At 44.9% G+C, this 15,537-nt stretch overlaps 1 protein-coding gene and 1 pseudogene across 2 annotated transcripts in view; both read left to right on the top strand.

The window, feature by feature from the left end:
* Window positions 1–15,537, top strand: part of ZFPM2 (zinc finger protein, FOG family member 2) — a 422,481-nt gene that overhangs the window by 85,217 nt on the left and 321,727 nt on the right. For both annotated transcript variants that reach the window (XM_066626503.1, XM_066626502.1), the window contains one exon: window positions 13,619–13,720. In XM_066626503.1, coding sequence (XP_066482600.1) covers window positions 13,619–13,720 — 102 coding nt within the window. The remainder of the gene's footprint in view (window positions 1–13,618; window positions 13,721–15,537) is intronic.
* On the top strand, window positions 3,250–3,366 carry LOC136650704 (5S ribosomal RNA; annotated as a pseudogene).

The following is a 15,537-nucleotide window of genomic DNA, read 5'->3' as shown; positions in this document are numbered from 1 at the left end:
TACCTCACTGTGATTTGCCACTTCCCTTTTCTGTCCTTCAATAAACTTTCTTATTAGCAGACTTTGTTTATATAGCCAAGTTCCTATTATGCATCGGCTCTTTTGCTGGCACAAGTCCAAGTAAAGGCGGGGGGGGGGGTGTCAGTTCCAAAACAGTGTGGAGGCTATTGACTGAGCTGTAGTCACTGATGCCTGACTCTGCCACACCACCCTGAGGCCCCAATTTCTGCTTCAATCTGCCCCTTCCCTGTTTCACTCATCCCATCATCTCCGCTTCTTTATTGGCTTTGGTGAATGGGGTCCTCAATGACAGTGAGTACACATCTGCCAGCAGTTGCGCCGGTGGTCTCTCTGTACTTGTCAGTAGAAGTGCCACCCCGTTGGCAGGATGTTCCTTCTGCCTGTGGGCCAGCATTTAGGCCAGCAGAATATTTAGGCCCAGTTAGGATTGGGCTGTTATATTGTAAATTCAGGCAATAAATAGCTTGATGTATATGACTGATTATTTTCTTTCTTGCAGAAACCCACTTTTGTACCAGGCAGCCTGTTTCTGATTTGATTCAACTAGGTTTCCCTCCCCCCCTCCCCGTGCTTTTGTTTTCAGTGGCTTGGATGCTGATGGGGAATCCTAGAATATTTTTTAATGACAGTTTATCAGTCCTGGCCCAAAGGACTTGCACAGCATAGTGATAATGGGGCTTTATCGGAGAAAATAATGTCATTCTAAATCTGTGGTACTGGATAAATACTCTTTATGATAGGATTACCATACTGCAGAATAAAAATGCAAGCATATTTTGACCAGACCAATTTATTAAAAGCTATTAATTTATTTGGATTTGTAGCTTACCTCATCCCTCAAGAGTGAGTTTCACTTTCAAAACCATTTCAGGATGGAATCCTATACACTTTCCTGGGAGTAAATCTCATTGAACACAGTGGGAAGTACTTTGTCACACTTAAGAACATAAGAACAGCCCCACTGGATCAGGCCATAGGCCCATTTAGTCCAGCTTCCTGTATCTCACAGCAGCCCACCAAATGCCCCAGGGAGCACACCAGATAACAAGAGACCTCATCCTGGTGCCCTCCCTTGCATCTGGCCTTCTGACATAGCCCATTTCTAAAATCAGGAGGTTGCGCATACACATCATGGCTTGTATCCCGTAATGGATTTTTCCTCCAGAAACTTGTCCAATCCCCTTTTAAAGTTTAATAATAAACTTATTTGGGAGTTTTCAATATACAGGATTGTACTGTTATTTTAATAAAATTCAATCACTGACATAATTGTAAAGTAGTACTGAAAAGAAAATGTTTTTTTTTATTTTCAAAATTTGTATGTCGCTCTTCAGCTAGAAATCTTCCAAGTGTGGCTCATATGATCATACCAGATCATATGCTGTAGGTCATCATCCAAAGGACTATATGAGCATATAGGTGCAAATCATTCACAGAGCTGGAACTTTCTTTGAAACTTTTGCTGCTGCAGTTCCCACTGTCAAAAATATAAATTACTGCTCTGCTTTAAATAAAATGGCTTGCCTTTTTGGTTCACTTCTAGATCAGAATTGCTGATCTAGGGTGCAGTCCTAACCACTTATGTCAGTGCTTTCCAGCACTGGCATAGTGGTGCCAATGGGCCGTGTGCTGCATCCTGCAGTTGGGTGTCATTGACAGAGGTCTCCTCAAAGTAAGGGAATGTTTGTTCCCTTTCCTCAGAGCTGCATTGCTCTTATGTCAGTGCTGGAAAGCACTGACATTAGGGGTTAGGATTGTGCCCCTAGTTTTGTATTCGCCCCCCCCACCCTCACTGTTGAAAGTTCCATCTATTGTAGCCATGTCTTTGGTCTTTTATGGAAGGAGCAGAATCTAATTTTCAGATTGGAAAGCAAATCTTGAAAATTCAAATTGTAATGAATCCTGAAACTGTAAAATAGTTCCAAATTAATATTAAAAATTATTTCAGGCTCTCATGCATCCTTTTAAAGTTCTCACTTTGATTTCACATTTGAAAACACAATACTGGGTGCCAACTGTCCCGTGGCTTGTATCTTGTTGTTTTGGCAGTTGGAGAGCTTTGTGGTTAAAATATAAAAGAAACATCCTTGCTTGTCACTAGTGCTTTTTAAAACGTCACTTTGTAAGTAATAAGGACCTATTACTAAATGATAGGCGGCAGTCAGGAGAAAAGAGCATGGAAACATGGAATATAAATGATGTGAAGTGCCTGCCATGGAAAACCTGTGATTCCTTCCCTCTCCATTTCGTCCCATTTCTGTCAGACAAAGCTGGGTTTGCCTCAGGGGAAAAAGCTGACATAAAAGAGACAAGAATTTTTTTAAAAATAAATTCAAATGAGAAAAGAATAGACTGCCTATTTATTAAAATACTGCTCCATAATACAATAATTATGTTTTTAGAGCCATGGTTTGCTGACAGGATATTCTTCTCTGAGAACTTTCCCTCTTAAATCATAGTGTATTCCAAGTGAAATCAACATTTCTTAAAGCTCTCATGTAGGGCAGAGAACAACCCTGAAGTTTTAAAAATTTGAACAGTGAGATTAGTCAGGGATTATGTACAGATCATAATCTCCTACTTCCCTTTAATCTGTATAAATCTCATATGCCCTTTCTTCACAAAGTTGTGGATCATTTGAGGGTAGACTGAAGCAATTGCAGTTTTCCAGTTCTGTTTTCTACTTTCAATGTCAGATTTCTGACATACAAAGTTTTTGCAAAGGTTTCTCAAAGTATAATAGGTACATAGAAACAGTAATATAGGCTTTGCACACATGGGATCATATGTGGATCAACATGGGATCAACATGGGATCATATCTAGACATTTGCTCTATTTCCATCCAAAGCCCACAGGAAGGACTCATACACATAGGGGTCTGTGGCAAGTGGCAACATTGTTTAGGTTATGTGATTTGTAACCTGTTCCATCCTTATGGCTTAGGGCAGGTAGCACTTCTACAACAATCTATTCAAATGTAAAATAGTTCAAGTGAATTGATGCTATGGAGCCATTCTGAGTGAGCATGCGTAAGATTGCACTGTAAATTGGTATATCCAATATCTCTTCAACTAGCATAAATTAGGGATAGGATTGCACTGTAAGTCTCATAGAGTTCAAGTAAGTAGAGCTGCTGCATTATAGGTAATGATGTTGGCATCTTAATTCAATTGATTTGAGCAATTCAAGTGAATGCAGAATTTCAGCCCAATATTTTATTCTGAAAACTAGCAACTGTTACCCTGCAGATGCCTGATCTCGTCTGATCTCAGAAGCTAAGCAGGGTCAGGCCTGGTTAGTACTTGGATGGGAGACCGCCTAGGAATGCCAGGTATTGTAGGCTTATACCAGGGGCGACCAAACCCTGGCCCTGGGGCCACTTGCGGCCCTCAAGGCCTCTCTATGCGGCCCTCAGGGAGCCCCTAGTCTCCAATGAGCCTCTGGCCCTCCAGAGATTTGTTGGAGCCCACACTGGCCCGACGCAACTGCTCTCAGCGTGAGGGCAACTGTTTGGCCTCTCGAGTGAGCTTTGCGATGAGGGCTCCCTCCACTGCTTGTTGTTTCATGTCTGTGATGCAGTAGCAGCAGCAAAGGAAAGGACAGACTTGCTTTGTGCATGGCCTTTTATAGGCCTTGAGCTATTGCAAGACATTCATTCATATAAGTTCATCTTTAATATATTCATTTATGTAAATTTATTCAAATTTGAAAGGTAAATTAATTTGGTCCCTGACACAGTGTCAGAGAGATGATGTGGCCCTCCTGCCAAAAAATTTGGACACCCCTGGCTTATACCATAGTCTTTCGAGACTGAAGGTTGCCAACCACCAAAATGACATGTTAGCATTCTGACTTCTGTTACTGTCTGAGCTTCTTAACACTCTACTTTGTACTAACTGCTCAGGTGGGTATGGTAGCAATCAGGATTAATTTTGTCTTGAAAAATCTAGGAAACAAGGTTTAGACCAGTGGTTCCCAAACCGTGGGTCAGAACCCACTGGTGGGTTGCGACCTGATTTTTGGTGGCTGGGCAGAGCCAGACAGAGCCTCCAATGAAAACACAGTTGATGGAAGGATCAGAAAACTAATTGCCTCAAGACTTGAGGCTTTTCAAAAAATCGGTTGCTAACTTCCCTGCAAAGATATCCTGCAGTTTGCAAGCATGTGTAAATATAGGGAAATAAATGTTGGAGCATCTTTTTTTGGAGTAGATAAATAAAAATATTTCTTTCTAGATTTATTTTTTTAGTCTCGTAAACCTAACTGGGTCCCGATAGAGCAGTGGTTCCCAACCTTTAGGAACCCGTGGACCACTGAGACAAAAATTGGAATCGTTGTGGACCACATGCAGCTGTAGGGGGGTCTGATTTCCACCCTCTCTGGTGGTCCGTCCCCCATATGCTCCCCCATGGACTATCAGAGAGGATGGAGAATGCATTCCCACAACCACAGCTGACACTTCAGTAGTTGTAGCTGTGGACAGTTCATTCTCCACCCTCATTGGTAGTCCATGGGAGATTGCTTGCTCGGTGAGACCCTGAAAGTGATCAAAAGTGAGTTCTTTTCCTGAGGGTTCATGGGTGGGTTCATGGACCACTTCTTAGGGTCTCGCGGATCACTTGTGGTCCACGGACCACAGGTTGGTAACTAGTGCAATAGAGTGTCATTTTAGAAAGTGGGTTCCGGTGCTAAAAAGTTTGGGAACCGCTGGTTTAGACCAGGGGTGTCCAAAAATTTTGACAGGAGGGCGACATCATCTCTCTGACACTGAGTCGGGGACCAGGCAAAAAAAGAATTAATTTAAATTACAATTTGACATAGTTAACATAAAAGTTAACATAAATGAATTTATTAGCGATGAAACTTATATGAATGAATAAAGGTCTTGCAGTAGCTCAAGGCCTATAAAAGGCCTTGCACAAAGCAAGGCTGGCCTTTCCTTCGCTGCCGCTGCTGCATCACAGGTGTAAAACAGCAAGCAGTGGAGGGAGCCCTTGTCCCACAGCTCAGGTGAGAGGTTGAACAGTTGTCATCATGCTGAGAAAAATTGCGTCGGGCCAGCATGGGCTCCAGCAAGTATCCAGAGGTCCAGAGGCTCATTGGAAACTGGGTGCTCCCCGAGGGCCAGATTGGGAGCCCTGAGGGCCGCAAGTGGCCCCCAGGCCGGGGTTTGGGCACCCCTGGTTTAGACTGTACCTGCCTAAATAGGAGTGTACTGCACTAACATCTTACCAAGACCATAAATATAGTAGACGTTTCTACTTTAAATATATGTAGATTGACTGATATATTGCATATGCATCAAATTTATTTTTAGGGTCACAAAATATAATAGTGTTAATTAATCTTGATTGGGTATTTTCAGTTTCCTTTTGAGATACTGCGGTAAAAACTAGATCTTTTTATGGACTTCCACTTTAGTTGTATATATTCTTTGCATTGGAGTTCTGAACTTTCAGTTTGTGCTAGAGTTTTATCCATGTTCAGTCAGTATTGATTATTTATGTCAACAGATTTTGGACAGCTTATACATTATGGAAATTAGTAGCTGCTGGCCTGCATAATGCATATACTCCGTGGTGTTCCCTGTAACATGTGAGAATTTTTCTTATCTAACTTTTTTTTTAAAAACCATGTCGGGCTACACAGTGGCATCGCTGGGGGGCGCAGGGGGTGCGGGCCACACCGGGTGACGCGCACAGGGGGGTGACACGCTAAAATTGTGGTGGTTAGGAGTAACCCCATCATATTATATACTGTTGGATGCAGAATTTCAAGCGGAATGCAGTGCATTAAACCTGAGTGAAATAAACGTTATGGCCAAAAAACCGGAGAACAAAAAATGCATGAATCCCTATGGAAAGTGAAACTGAGCTGTATCGCGTGTTTACTCATGAGTAGCCGAACTTACCTTAGTCCATCAGAAAGGGCAGGCTGAGAGGAATCCAATGACACCAGAATGGTCCTGATCCAGTGAATGTAGCCCCCAAAAATACCTGAAAAGGAAGTCACTTCCTCCAAGCAAATGAATGTATTGAGCCCTATGGAAAGCGAAACTAAGCCTCAGGGTTGGGTTTACTCCCGAGTAAGCAAGCGTACCTTGGCTGGTGTGGAAGATCAGGTGAAGGAGAGTGCAAGGCTACAGAATGGTCCTGATCCTATGCACCTTGAGCTCAACAAGTGCTCCAGAAGGCAGCATCTCCCCCCCCCCCCCCCAAAAAAAGGATCAAAACAGGCTTCAGCTGATAAGGTGAACTTTTCTGAGACTTGCAAAGCCAGGTGGATCCTGACAGTGATCTGGTTTAAACAGAAGTTCTTAAATTGAACTGGGTATTGGGTAGGGCTGAAAACCTTACTGGTTTTGGAGGGGGGTGTTATTGCAGGCAGGCTGCAGAGGAGATTCACTTGGTGGAACAGGGCTGGCTTCTGCTTATTTAATTATTTGTTTTACTTTAATTATTTATACTTATTTATTTTAATTTGTCACTATCATCATGACATAATTTCTGGTGGGTCTTGGACAGATTGTCATGCTAAAAAGTGGGTCTCAGTGCTAAAAGTTTGAGAACTGCTGCAGTAAGGTGTTAGTGAGTTGACACCTGGGGGTGTGTGTGTGACACCACTAGTGACCAAAATCACTAAAATCATAATTTGGAGGAATAACACCATCATGTTATATATCAATCAATGCGTAATTTCATGCAGAATGTGTTCTATCTTTGTTCTATCAAATGGTACAGCCAAAAAACCAGTGGGAGTGGAGTGATGGTACATCACCACTCCCACCACCTGGGGTGTTGCCCTGCCCACTGCATGGGGGGTGATGCGCTGGCATCCCGCACTGGGTGACGCAAACCCTAGTGATGCCACTGGGGCTACATGGTCAGAGTCATGCTCAGGGGCAGTATTATCTGAATATCAGATAATGGAGGCAGAGAGGGTCTGTGACTTTTATGGCCTGCTTGTGGATTTTGCAGAGACATCTGTCAGGCTACTGTGTTGGAAATATAATGCTTAACTAGATTGATTGGACTGATCCATAATATTCTGCTTATGTGCTTATATTTTTAACACCAATTAGACTTTCCTGCAGTCTGCACACACAGTGAATATGTAGTCAACAAGAACAACAGAAATGAGCTTTCTCATGCCACTCCAAAATCTGATATATTTTATCACTTTTAAGTAGAGTTTCCGTTGTGTTTTTCTGATTGGTGATACCAGTAGCCTAGTTTTGCACTAATGCTTCCAGGAAGAGTAAATTTGAACTCAGTTCCAAATTTTCCACATTTCCCTTCTGTCTTTTGGCAGCTTTCTGTTTGTAACTAGAAGTCCTTTACGGAAAGCTATCTTGTCTGATGATAAAACCCTGAGTGTATGAAGCTCACACATTTTTCATCTCTTTTATGACCTTATCTTTCACAAGCGGCTTCTGTGAAGGTATCCTAACTATAGAAAGCACCTGGCAAACATATACGATATCTATGCTATGATAAGCAGTTGTGAACAAGAAACTAGACCTGCCATTTCTGAACTGTTCATTGTTAAAAAAAAAAAATACTTTGTAGATTTAACTGATTGCAAAATGTGTTATATGGAACTAACAGCTGCTGTGATACTCGTCAAGAAAGCTCAGTAGGTGCTGTTGCAAAAGAAAATTTTTATGAGAGGCTGACATTGTTAGAAGCTGCTTGGATTTAATATGCATTGTGGAAAATCCCTACCTGACACTGGAACTTCAGTCTTTAACACATTTTATTTTAGTGGAATTTCTAACGCTGTGTAGTTTGAATAGCAAAATAACACCTTGCTCCAAAAAACATCATGTGTTTTTTAGTGATATTTGGAAAAAAAAAAAATCCTTTGTGATACAAGTCCCAAAGTGTATATAAGAACAAGCTCCTAGTCATTCAGTGTGGGAAACTGGAGTGGAGATACAGAGCTGAATCACAGAGTTAAAATCACTAAAGCTGCAATCCTATGCACACTTACTTGGGAGTAAGCCCCATAAACTGTGATGTGACTTACTTCTGAGTAGACATGCATAGGATTGGGCTGTTAGTTGTATCACTGCTGAATTGCATTGTTGAACTATTTGAAAGATTGCTATTAAATATCTTTTGTGTATAAACTCGGTTTTGTCTCAAGAGTGTTGCTTTCTCTGCTTCAGTCCTGCCCTAAATTCTGACTGAGTGCCAGGTTAATGGGTAACATTGGGTGAAACCCCAAGGGAATATCCCAGAGGCCTTCAAGGCCTTGCAAAGGGTGAGGCCCTGACAAGCTAGGGACTGGTGGCAGCAGAAGAATGACTGGTACTGGCCATCTTGGGATCCCAGATTAGGAGCTACAAGATCACCAACATTTATTCTGCTATCTAAAAATTGTAGTCCCAGCTGACACACAGTGTACCGTATCTGCTGTTTGTCTGGGCACAGTCCAGTGAGCACTCGAGACAACACACGTGGGAGAAAGGGCCACTTTATTAGCATTTTAATACAGAAAAGGAGGCTGAGACCTCGTCTCTCAAGGAGCAGGGGCAGCATGCCCACCAAGTGAGTTGCTAAATGCCCTGCTGATGCCCAGGGAAAACATAGTATTAAATGTACCAGCGCATCCCCATCCACTCTGCTCAGTAGTATTAAATGCGCCAGCGCGTCCCCATCCACTCTGCTCAATTCCTTGGGTGCTGAAGCCTGGCCAGGCAGCTTTCAAAGCAGCTCCCACATAGATGGAGTACATGTTGTAAGCAATCGGAGATGGCCAGGGGCTCCCCATGTGCCTCTAAATATCCTCTGAAACTGATGAAGTATTAACAAGGAGGAGGTCAGGTGCCTGGGAGGAGATCGTTGCGGGTGGCTGGGCTGGTGTAAGCTGGGCAGATGCGACAGTTAGGGGAGCCACGACCGCACCATCGTCCATGCCCCTTCTGGTCAGTCTCATCCATCTGCAGGTGCCAGTATGTTGTGTTAAGACTCAACCTGCAATCATCATGCCACAATGCTTGTTGGAGGGGTGCAAACCTGGATTTGGCAAGCAGCTCGTTGGGGGGGGGGGGAATGCGTCCCCTTAAAGATACCCAGATACTAGGCTGCCCAGTGAAGCCTCACAAGCCAAAGGGCAACATAAGCAAATTTCATGTTAATCCTGGCACATGATGCTGGGGGTAGCTGGCTTGTGCCCATCAGCAACTATAAAGGCGGCTCTACTAAAACCTGCCGGTATCTTCGCTATTTTGCAAGTCCCTAGCGTAATCCTGCCATCCGCTCCTGGGCCTAACTGAAAGGTCTCGTTATCTAGCACCAGTAGTGAGGGCATGAGAGACAAAAGGGGGGGGGACCTTCCAGTGGGAAGGGAGCTGACCTGCCAAATCTGCTGAACCTGCATGTCTTACTCCGGCAGCTGGATCTGCAAGGTTATGCCACCCATGCTCAGGTGGCATACTGGTTCTTGTTGAGCCAAGGTCTCAGAGGACTGCGCTCAGAGTCCAGGCGTGCCCCTGAGCCGGCTGCCAGGCTACTCTTCCTAAAAGGGGGAAGAGACCCAACTCTGTCCTTATTTATTCAAGAGACGTGCTGGGCAAAAGTGTCTGCATGTTCATTTCAAAATGCCTAGAGAAGTGAAGCTCTCCCCAGACTCCTGCAGCATCCCAATGCTGGTTGTAACTTGGAACTTACAAAACTAACAAAACACATTTGGCCCAGGCCAAGAAACTAGCAACTACACTGCTACAGTGATTCATTGGTGACCGATGGTCAGGTCAAAGGCTTCAACCAATGAAGTAAACGGGGGGGGGGGGCGGAATCTAATTGGTGCCGCTCCTATTTCTGGCTGCTAGTGGAGGCAGTGCCTACTCTGCAGCTATTCCATGCTCACCCTCAGGGTCCAGACCAGGGCCAACTCCACCCTAAGGTGCGCAGAGACTGCTTGCTTTATGCCGCAGAGCCTGCAGGCATGTGCTCGTGAACAACCGCTCCTAGTGAAGTTGCCGGCTGAGCTGCCTTCAAAAGTGCGTGGGATCTGCTCCTGTGGCACATCTCCCAGCACCTAGGACTACTAAGCCTTGCCACTAGCTAACAGGTGACTGCTACCTTTCCAGCTTCCCCAAGCCCCTTTGGGCAGCATAACCAGCCATGTCTCAAGTCCCACTGTGGGATCCTTCACCCCCAGTGGGGTTTTACTAGGTAGTGAAAAGCCCTAAATCTAGAAATGCTGCTCACAAGCATAGCCCTGCTGAGTACAATACACCATAGCCCTGACAGGCATGGTGTCTTATGTCCCCATATTCTAAACTGGCTGGCTCCAGAGGGCACATCCAAATTACGGCTGAGGCGTAAATCAAAATCCCTTCAGCCAAATTGCCTGACACTTGTAACTCCCTCCTCTCCCCAGCCCAGGGCGGGAGGCAATAACCCTGTAAGATACTTTGAGTTTCTCTACTATCCTGACCACCAGACCCTGGGCTGCTCCTTGTCAGGCGCTTGCCCGGGTTTTTTTTGGGGGGGAGGGGGGAGGCAGCAGCCACAGCCACTCACGCAAGCCAGTAAGGTGCTCCCTTGTAGGCCACCTTGGGGGGGGCTGAATTGGGCTGGGGGTAATGCTCTCCTACAGGCTGGTGCAAGATGAGACGCCCCAGTTCCTTGCATCCCCATGTGCCTGTTTAGGAACTACTGGATCTGTGCTGGCTTGCACTCACAGGAGCTCATCTTATGCCTGTATACTCATCAGTAAGTCCCAGTAAGTAAGTAAGTCCCACCAGTAAGTCCCATTAAAATCGATAGAACACACTCCCAGGAAAGTGGGGACAGGATTGTAGCCTTAAGTTCAGCTATGTCTACCCGGAAACAAGACCCCTTATACTCGGTGGAACTTATTCTTTGGAAGTTGGAGCAAGGATCTGAGCCCTATGTTCCAAGCCTCAGCATGCGGACTCAGAAGCAAGCCCCATTATAGCCCCCACGGGGCTTACCCCTGGAAAGTGGGCGAGGACTGCAGCCTATGACCAAGCCTCTGTGTGCCTGTTCAGAAACAAGCCCCATTATAGCCCAAGGGGCTTACTCCTTGGAAAGTGGGGCAAGAACTACAGCCCTATTATCCAAGCCTCTACATGCCCATTCAGAAGCAAGGCCCCTTATAGTCCATGGGGCTTACTCCCAGGAAAGGGTGGCTGAGATTTTGGCCAAAGTCCAAGGCTCTACCTGCCTCCTCAGAAGCAAGGCCCATTATAGACTATGGGCCTTACTCTCAGGAAAGTGTGTCTAAGATTGCCGCCAGAGTCCAAGGCTCTTCCTGCCTCCTCAGAAGCAAGGCCCATTATAGTTCAAAGGGCTTACTCCCTGGAAAGTGGGGCGAGGACTGCAGCCCTATGGTCAAAGCCTCTGCATGCCTACTCATAAGCAAGCCCCCTTAAGGTCCAAGAGGCTTACTCCCCGAAAGTGGGGCAGGACTGCAGCCCCATGATCCAAGCCTCTGCATGCCTACTCAGAAGCAAGCCCCATTATAGCCCAAGGGGCTTCCTCCCTGGAAAGTGTGGTTGGGGTTGCAACCCCTGTGCTTAAGCCTCTGCCTGGCTCCTCAGATGTAAGCCCCATTACAGTTCCTGGGGCTTACTCCCATGAAAGTGGGTGACAGCAGAGGCATTGAGCTGGCGCCCGCCTCTCATGGCGGGGATCCGCCGCAGGGATCCGGAGGTCGTCCGCTCGGTGGGACACCTCCTGGAGCCCAGCAGGGAGACCTGGCTCCGAGTTGGAAGGCGGCAGCCTGCCCCCTCCACCCACCAGGCCAGGGACTGAGTGCACACTCCAAGCATGACTGCTCAAAAACAAGTCCCCCTGTGCTCCACGGGGCTTACTCCCAGGAAAGTGTGCCTGGACTGCACCTGATCCTTTCCTTGGGCAGAGCCTGTCCAAACCCCCATCCCCACCTTACAGATCAAACACGCTGCACGTGGGATCCAGTGCAGGAAGCCTCCTCGGAAGTTGCACTGTTCCTGAGTCCAAGGTGGCTGGATGGGGTCAGGTCCACTCAGTGTGCAAAGAAGGAAGGGGGGCTGTTGCTGTGTCCTTAAATTACCTGTGCTCCCCCTAGCCACAGCCCTTCGCCAATCCCCTCAGGGGAAGGGGCTCCTGTGTTCTGCCTGGCCATACACACTCCGATCTCTCTGCTGTAATTGGGCGATCGGGATTAGTTTATAAAATATGAGGTGCTGGGATTCAAACCAAGCTGCAGGTCCCACCTTTTGAACTGTATTCATTTCCCACTACTTCTAGATGCCTGGGATAGGCTGCCATTACTCAAAAGGTAAAGAATTGTCACTCTGCATATGATTGAATTCTCTTATCACTACTTAAAAGTTGCACAACTGAAATCTGGCTATGAAAATAGATCTTTGAGTGAGTCCTGACTAAAGTTATGCCTTGTACACCTCAATGGGAAAACTGCATCCGGGGTGAAAAATGTTTCTAATACCTTGGAGCCGAAAAAAATTGGAGCCATCAAATTTCTAATACCTTGGAGCCGAAAAAAATTGGAGCCATCAAAACTTCCCAGCTGAATGTAACCTAAATGTTAAAGATGCACTTAACTCATTTAACTTTTCAAGAATCTTGAATTTCAACTTTTGTTTATGAAAACCTGTCTTGCCCTGGCTGTTTTTCCCTGTTCCCCTGGAAACTGCACACAAACCTATCCCCCCTCTCCAACTAGTCCAAAAATCTTGCATCTGCACAAGAATATCTAAGTCCAACCACTGACCCTTTCAGAAAACCCCCTCTAGTTAAACCCTGTATATAAGACAAAGAGACATCTTTCATTGCTTATATGGTTGGAAATAACATGGCACTCCATTGCTTTGGCAATGTTGTCCCTTAAATCTTCTCTTTCAGTTTTGCTATTTCAGGTTTGAAGTGAGAATTTTGATGTTTGTTCCTAAATATGTTCCATTGAATTAAATATGTTCTATTAAATTGAATTAATATGTTCTATTGAATTAAATATGCGTATTTGATTAAATATGATTGCATTGTTAATGTCTTTGTATTTCAGATTCAAATTTAGAAGCTTAAAATCTATCTAATCTGTGTATCTTATCTAATCATATAGGATTGGCAGTGCAATGCTATTCCTGTTTACTCAGAGGTAAGCCCCATTGAGTTCAATGGGGCTTACTGCCAGATAAGTGTGTATCTTGAATTGCAGTCTTTGAAACCACAAATGAATAATCACAATGAAGTTTGAACAAATTGTTCTCAAACATTTTAATTTTGATGGCCATTGCCTTTCTGACTAATTATTATAGAGAAACCATCTAATTTAAGGAGATTAAATGAACTTGTGGATCCACAAACCGTAACACCCTGTGACTTCAGTCTTGAAAATCATACCTTGTATATGTGTATATGCACACTCTTGTAAGTCCTTCTCTACTGAGAGTTCTGTCACTCTCAGCATTCTTTATACTGTCGCCTTAGCATGCATTGTTCATTTAAAAAGCGTTTGTTAACTGAGAAAGCAATATTGCCTACAGTAGTGATATTTGGTCTTATTTCTACATTGAAGTGTACATCTTAATTGTACCTGTTTTCTTGATGAATTGATAGGTGATGAAGAGGGCAGCCAAGAAGCAGCAGATTCTGATGGGGATGCACGATTGGAGAAACCTGGGCTGCTTACGCTAGAAACAGAAGACTGGGATGGGCCAGGTAGGAAAACATATAGATGAAGAAAACCATAAAACACTATGATAATCCTTCCCCCCCCCCCCAAAAAAAAATTGAATTTGTATTCAGTGTGGCATCACAAAACCAAAGCAATCAATATATTAATATTTGTTTACGTTCACAAAGACTTTCCATGAGATTCTTTCATAGGTGGGGAGGGGGTATAACAGGGTGGGGAGAGGGCTATAGTGAGAAAGAGGTAGGTGGCTCAGGCCCAGAAGGGGTCAGGATCAGTGGCAGCAGTGCACACTGTATCCTGTCTCCCTTCCCAAGCCCATCTGCTGATATGGGGGCAGTGCAGACTTGCACCAGTGATTTAGCAGGCACAGGTCCAAGTTGCCTCATTGCACCTGCTGAGGTTTTCCCTGGGGCAAGGGGATGACTGTCACCTTACCTCATTGAGACCTCCAACATGTAAAATTCCCCTGCAGGATGCAGTACAATCCATGCTCGTACCACTACATCAGCACAGAGGAATTTAATTATGATTGGGCTGTCAAGTCTGATTAACTAGTTGCCCTGAGTAGTCTCACAAACTGTATCTTGCCCACATCAACATCTTAGACCTCCATACTGCTGTCTTCAGGGACCTGACCATCTGCCTGTCCTTGTCTACATACCTAGTCTGCTCCATTTATGCCTGACTTGATTCTGCTATCTTCCTCTGGCTCCTCAGATCATTCTTTACCTCTCATAGAACTTAACCAGAACCCTGCCAAGTGAGGGCTGAAAGGTACATAATGTGCAGCTCTAAGCATGTTTATGTGCCGCAATCTCACTTAATACTGCAGGGGTGTCCAAAGTTTTTAGCAGGAGGGCCACATCTTCTCTCTGACACTGTGGCAGAGAGGGGCCGGGGGGGGGAAGAATTAATTTACATTTAAAATTTGAATAAATTTGCGTAAGTTTACATAAATGAATATATTAAAGATTAACTTATATTGATCAATGAAGGTCTTGCAATAGCTCAAGGCCTATAAAAGGCCTTGCACAAAGCAAGGCTGGCCTTTCCTTTGCTGCAGCTACTTCATCACAGACATGAAACAGCAAGCAATGGAGGGAGCCCTCATCCCACAGCTACTGCGAGAGGTCAAACAGTCGCCCTCATGCTGAGAACAGTTGCGTTTGGCCAGTGTTGGCTCCAACAAATCTCCAGAGGGCCAGAGGCTCATTGGAGACTGGGGGCTCCCTGAGGGCCGCATTGAGAGGACTCGAGGGCCACAAATGGCCCCAGGGCTGGGGTTTGGGCACCCCTGTAATACTGTATATGATGAACATTGCCATTTGTTTTTATAGCAGAGATCACCTGTGGAGGGGCAAGTAAATGCCTGGAATAAGAGTTGGTCTAGACGTCGTGTTCACTAGAGGATTTGCCCCTTGGCTATCCAGCTCACTGCATGGAGCAGAGAGAGTCATCCTCATGTACTTGAGTGTCATGCTCAATGCCACTGATAGGTAGGGATACCCAAAATATGATGACCTCAATTCACATGAAGTTGTGCTAACAGCAGGGAAGAAGAGTGGATGGAAACAGACCATAGATAGTTTAGAACAGCTTTATACCTTTCCCCTGACCTCTGTAAATTGATCAGTGTTGTCAAAGCCTATGTAACCCAAATGCTGGATACATCATTCCTCATTGCAGTAGCATTTAGTGGGTATAGGACATGATTTAGATTGTCAGCTATGACAAAACTCTGTTTTTTTTCCTTAATAATTGGGGGAAAATATATTTTCCTGGACATCCTAACCCTAATCCTATGCCTTGATTGAGAAGAGGTTGAAAGGTTGGTTTGTTA

The sequence above is a fragment of the Tiliqua scincoides genome, chromosome 4 (genome assembly GCF_035046505.1).
Source record: "Tiliqua scincoides isolate rTilSci1 chromosome 4, rTilSci1.hap2, whole genome shotgun sequence".
Lineage (NCBI taxonomy): Eukaryota > Metazoa > Chordata > Lepidosauria > Squamata > Scincidae > Tiliqua > Tiliqua scincoides.
Note: the sequence above shows the minus strand (reverse complement) of the source record. Positions and strands in the feature narration are given on the sequence as shown.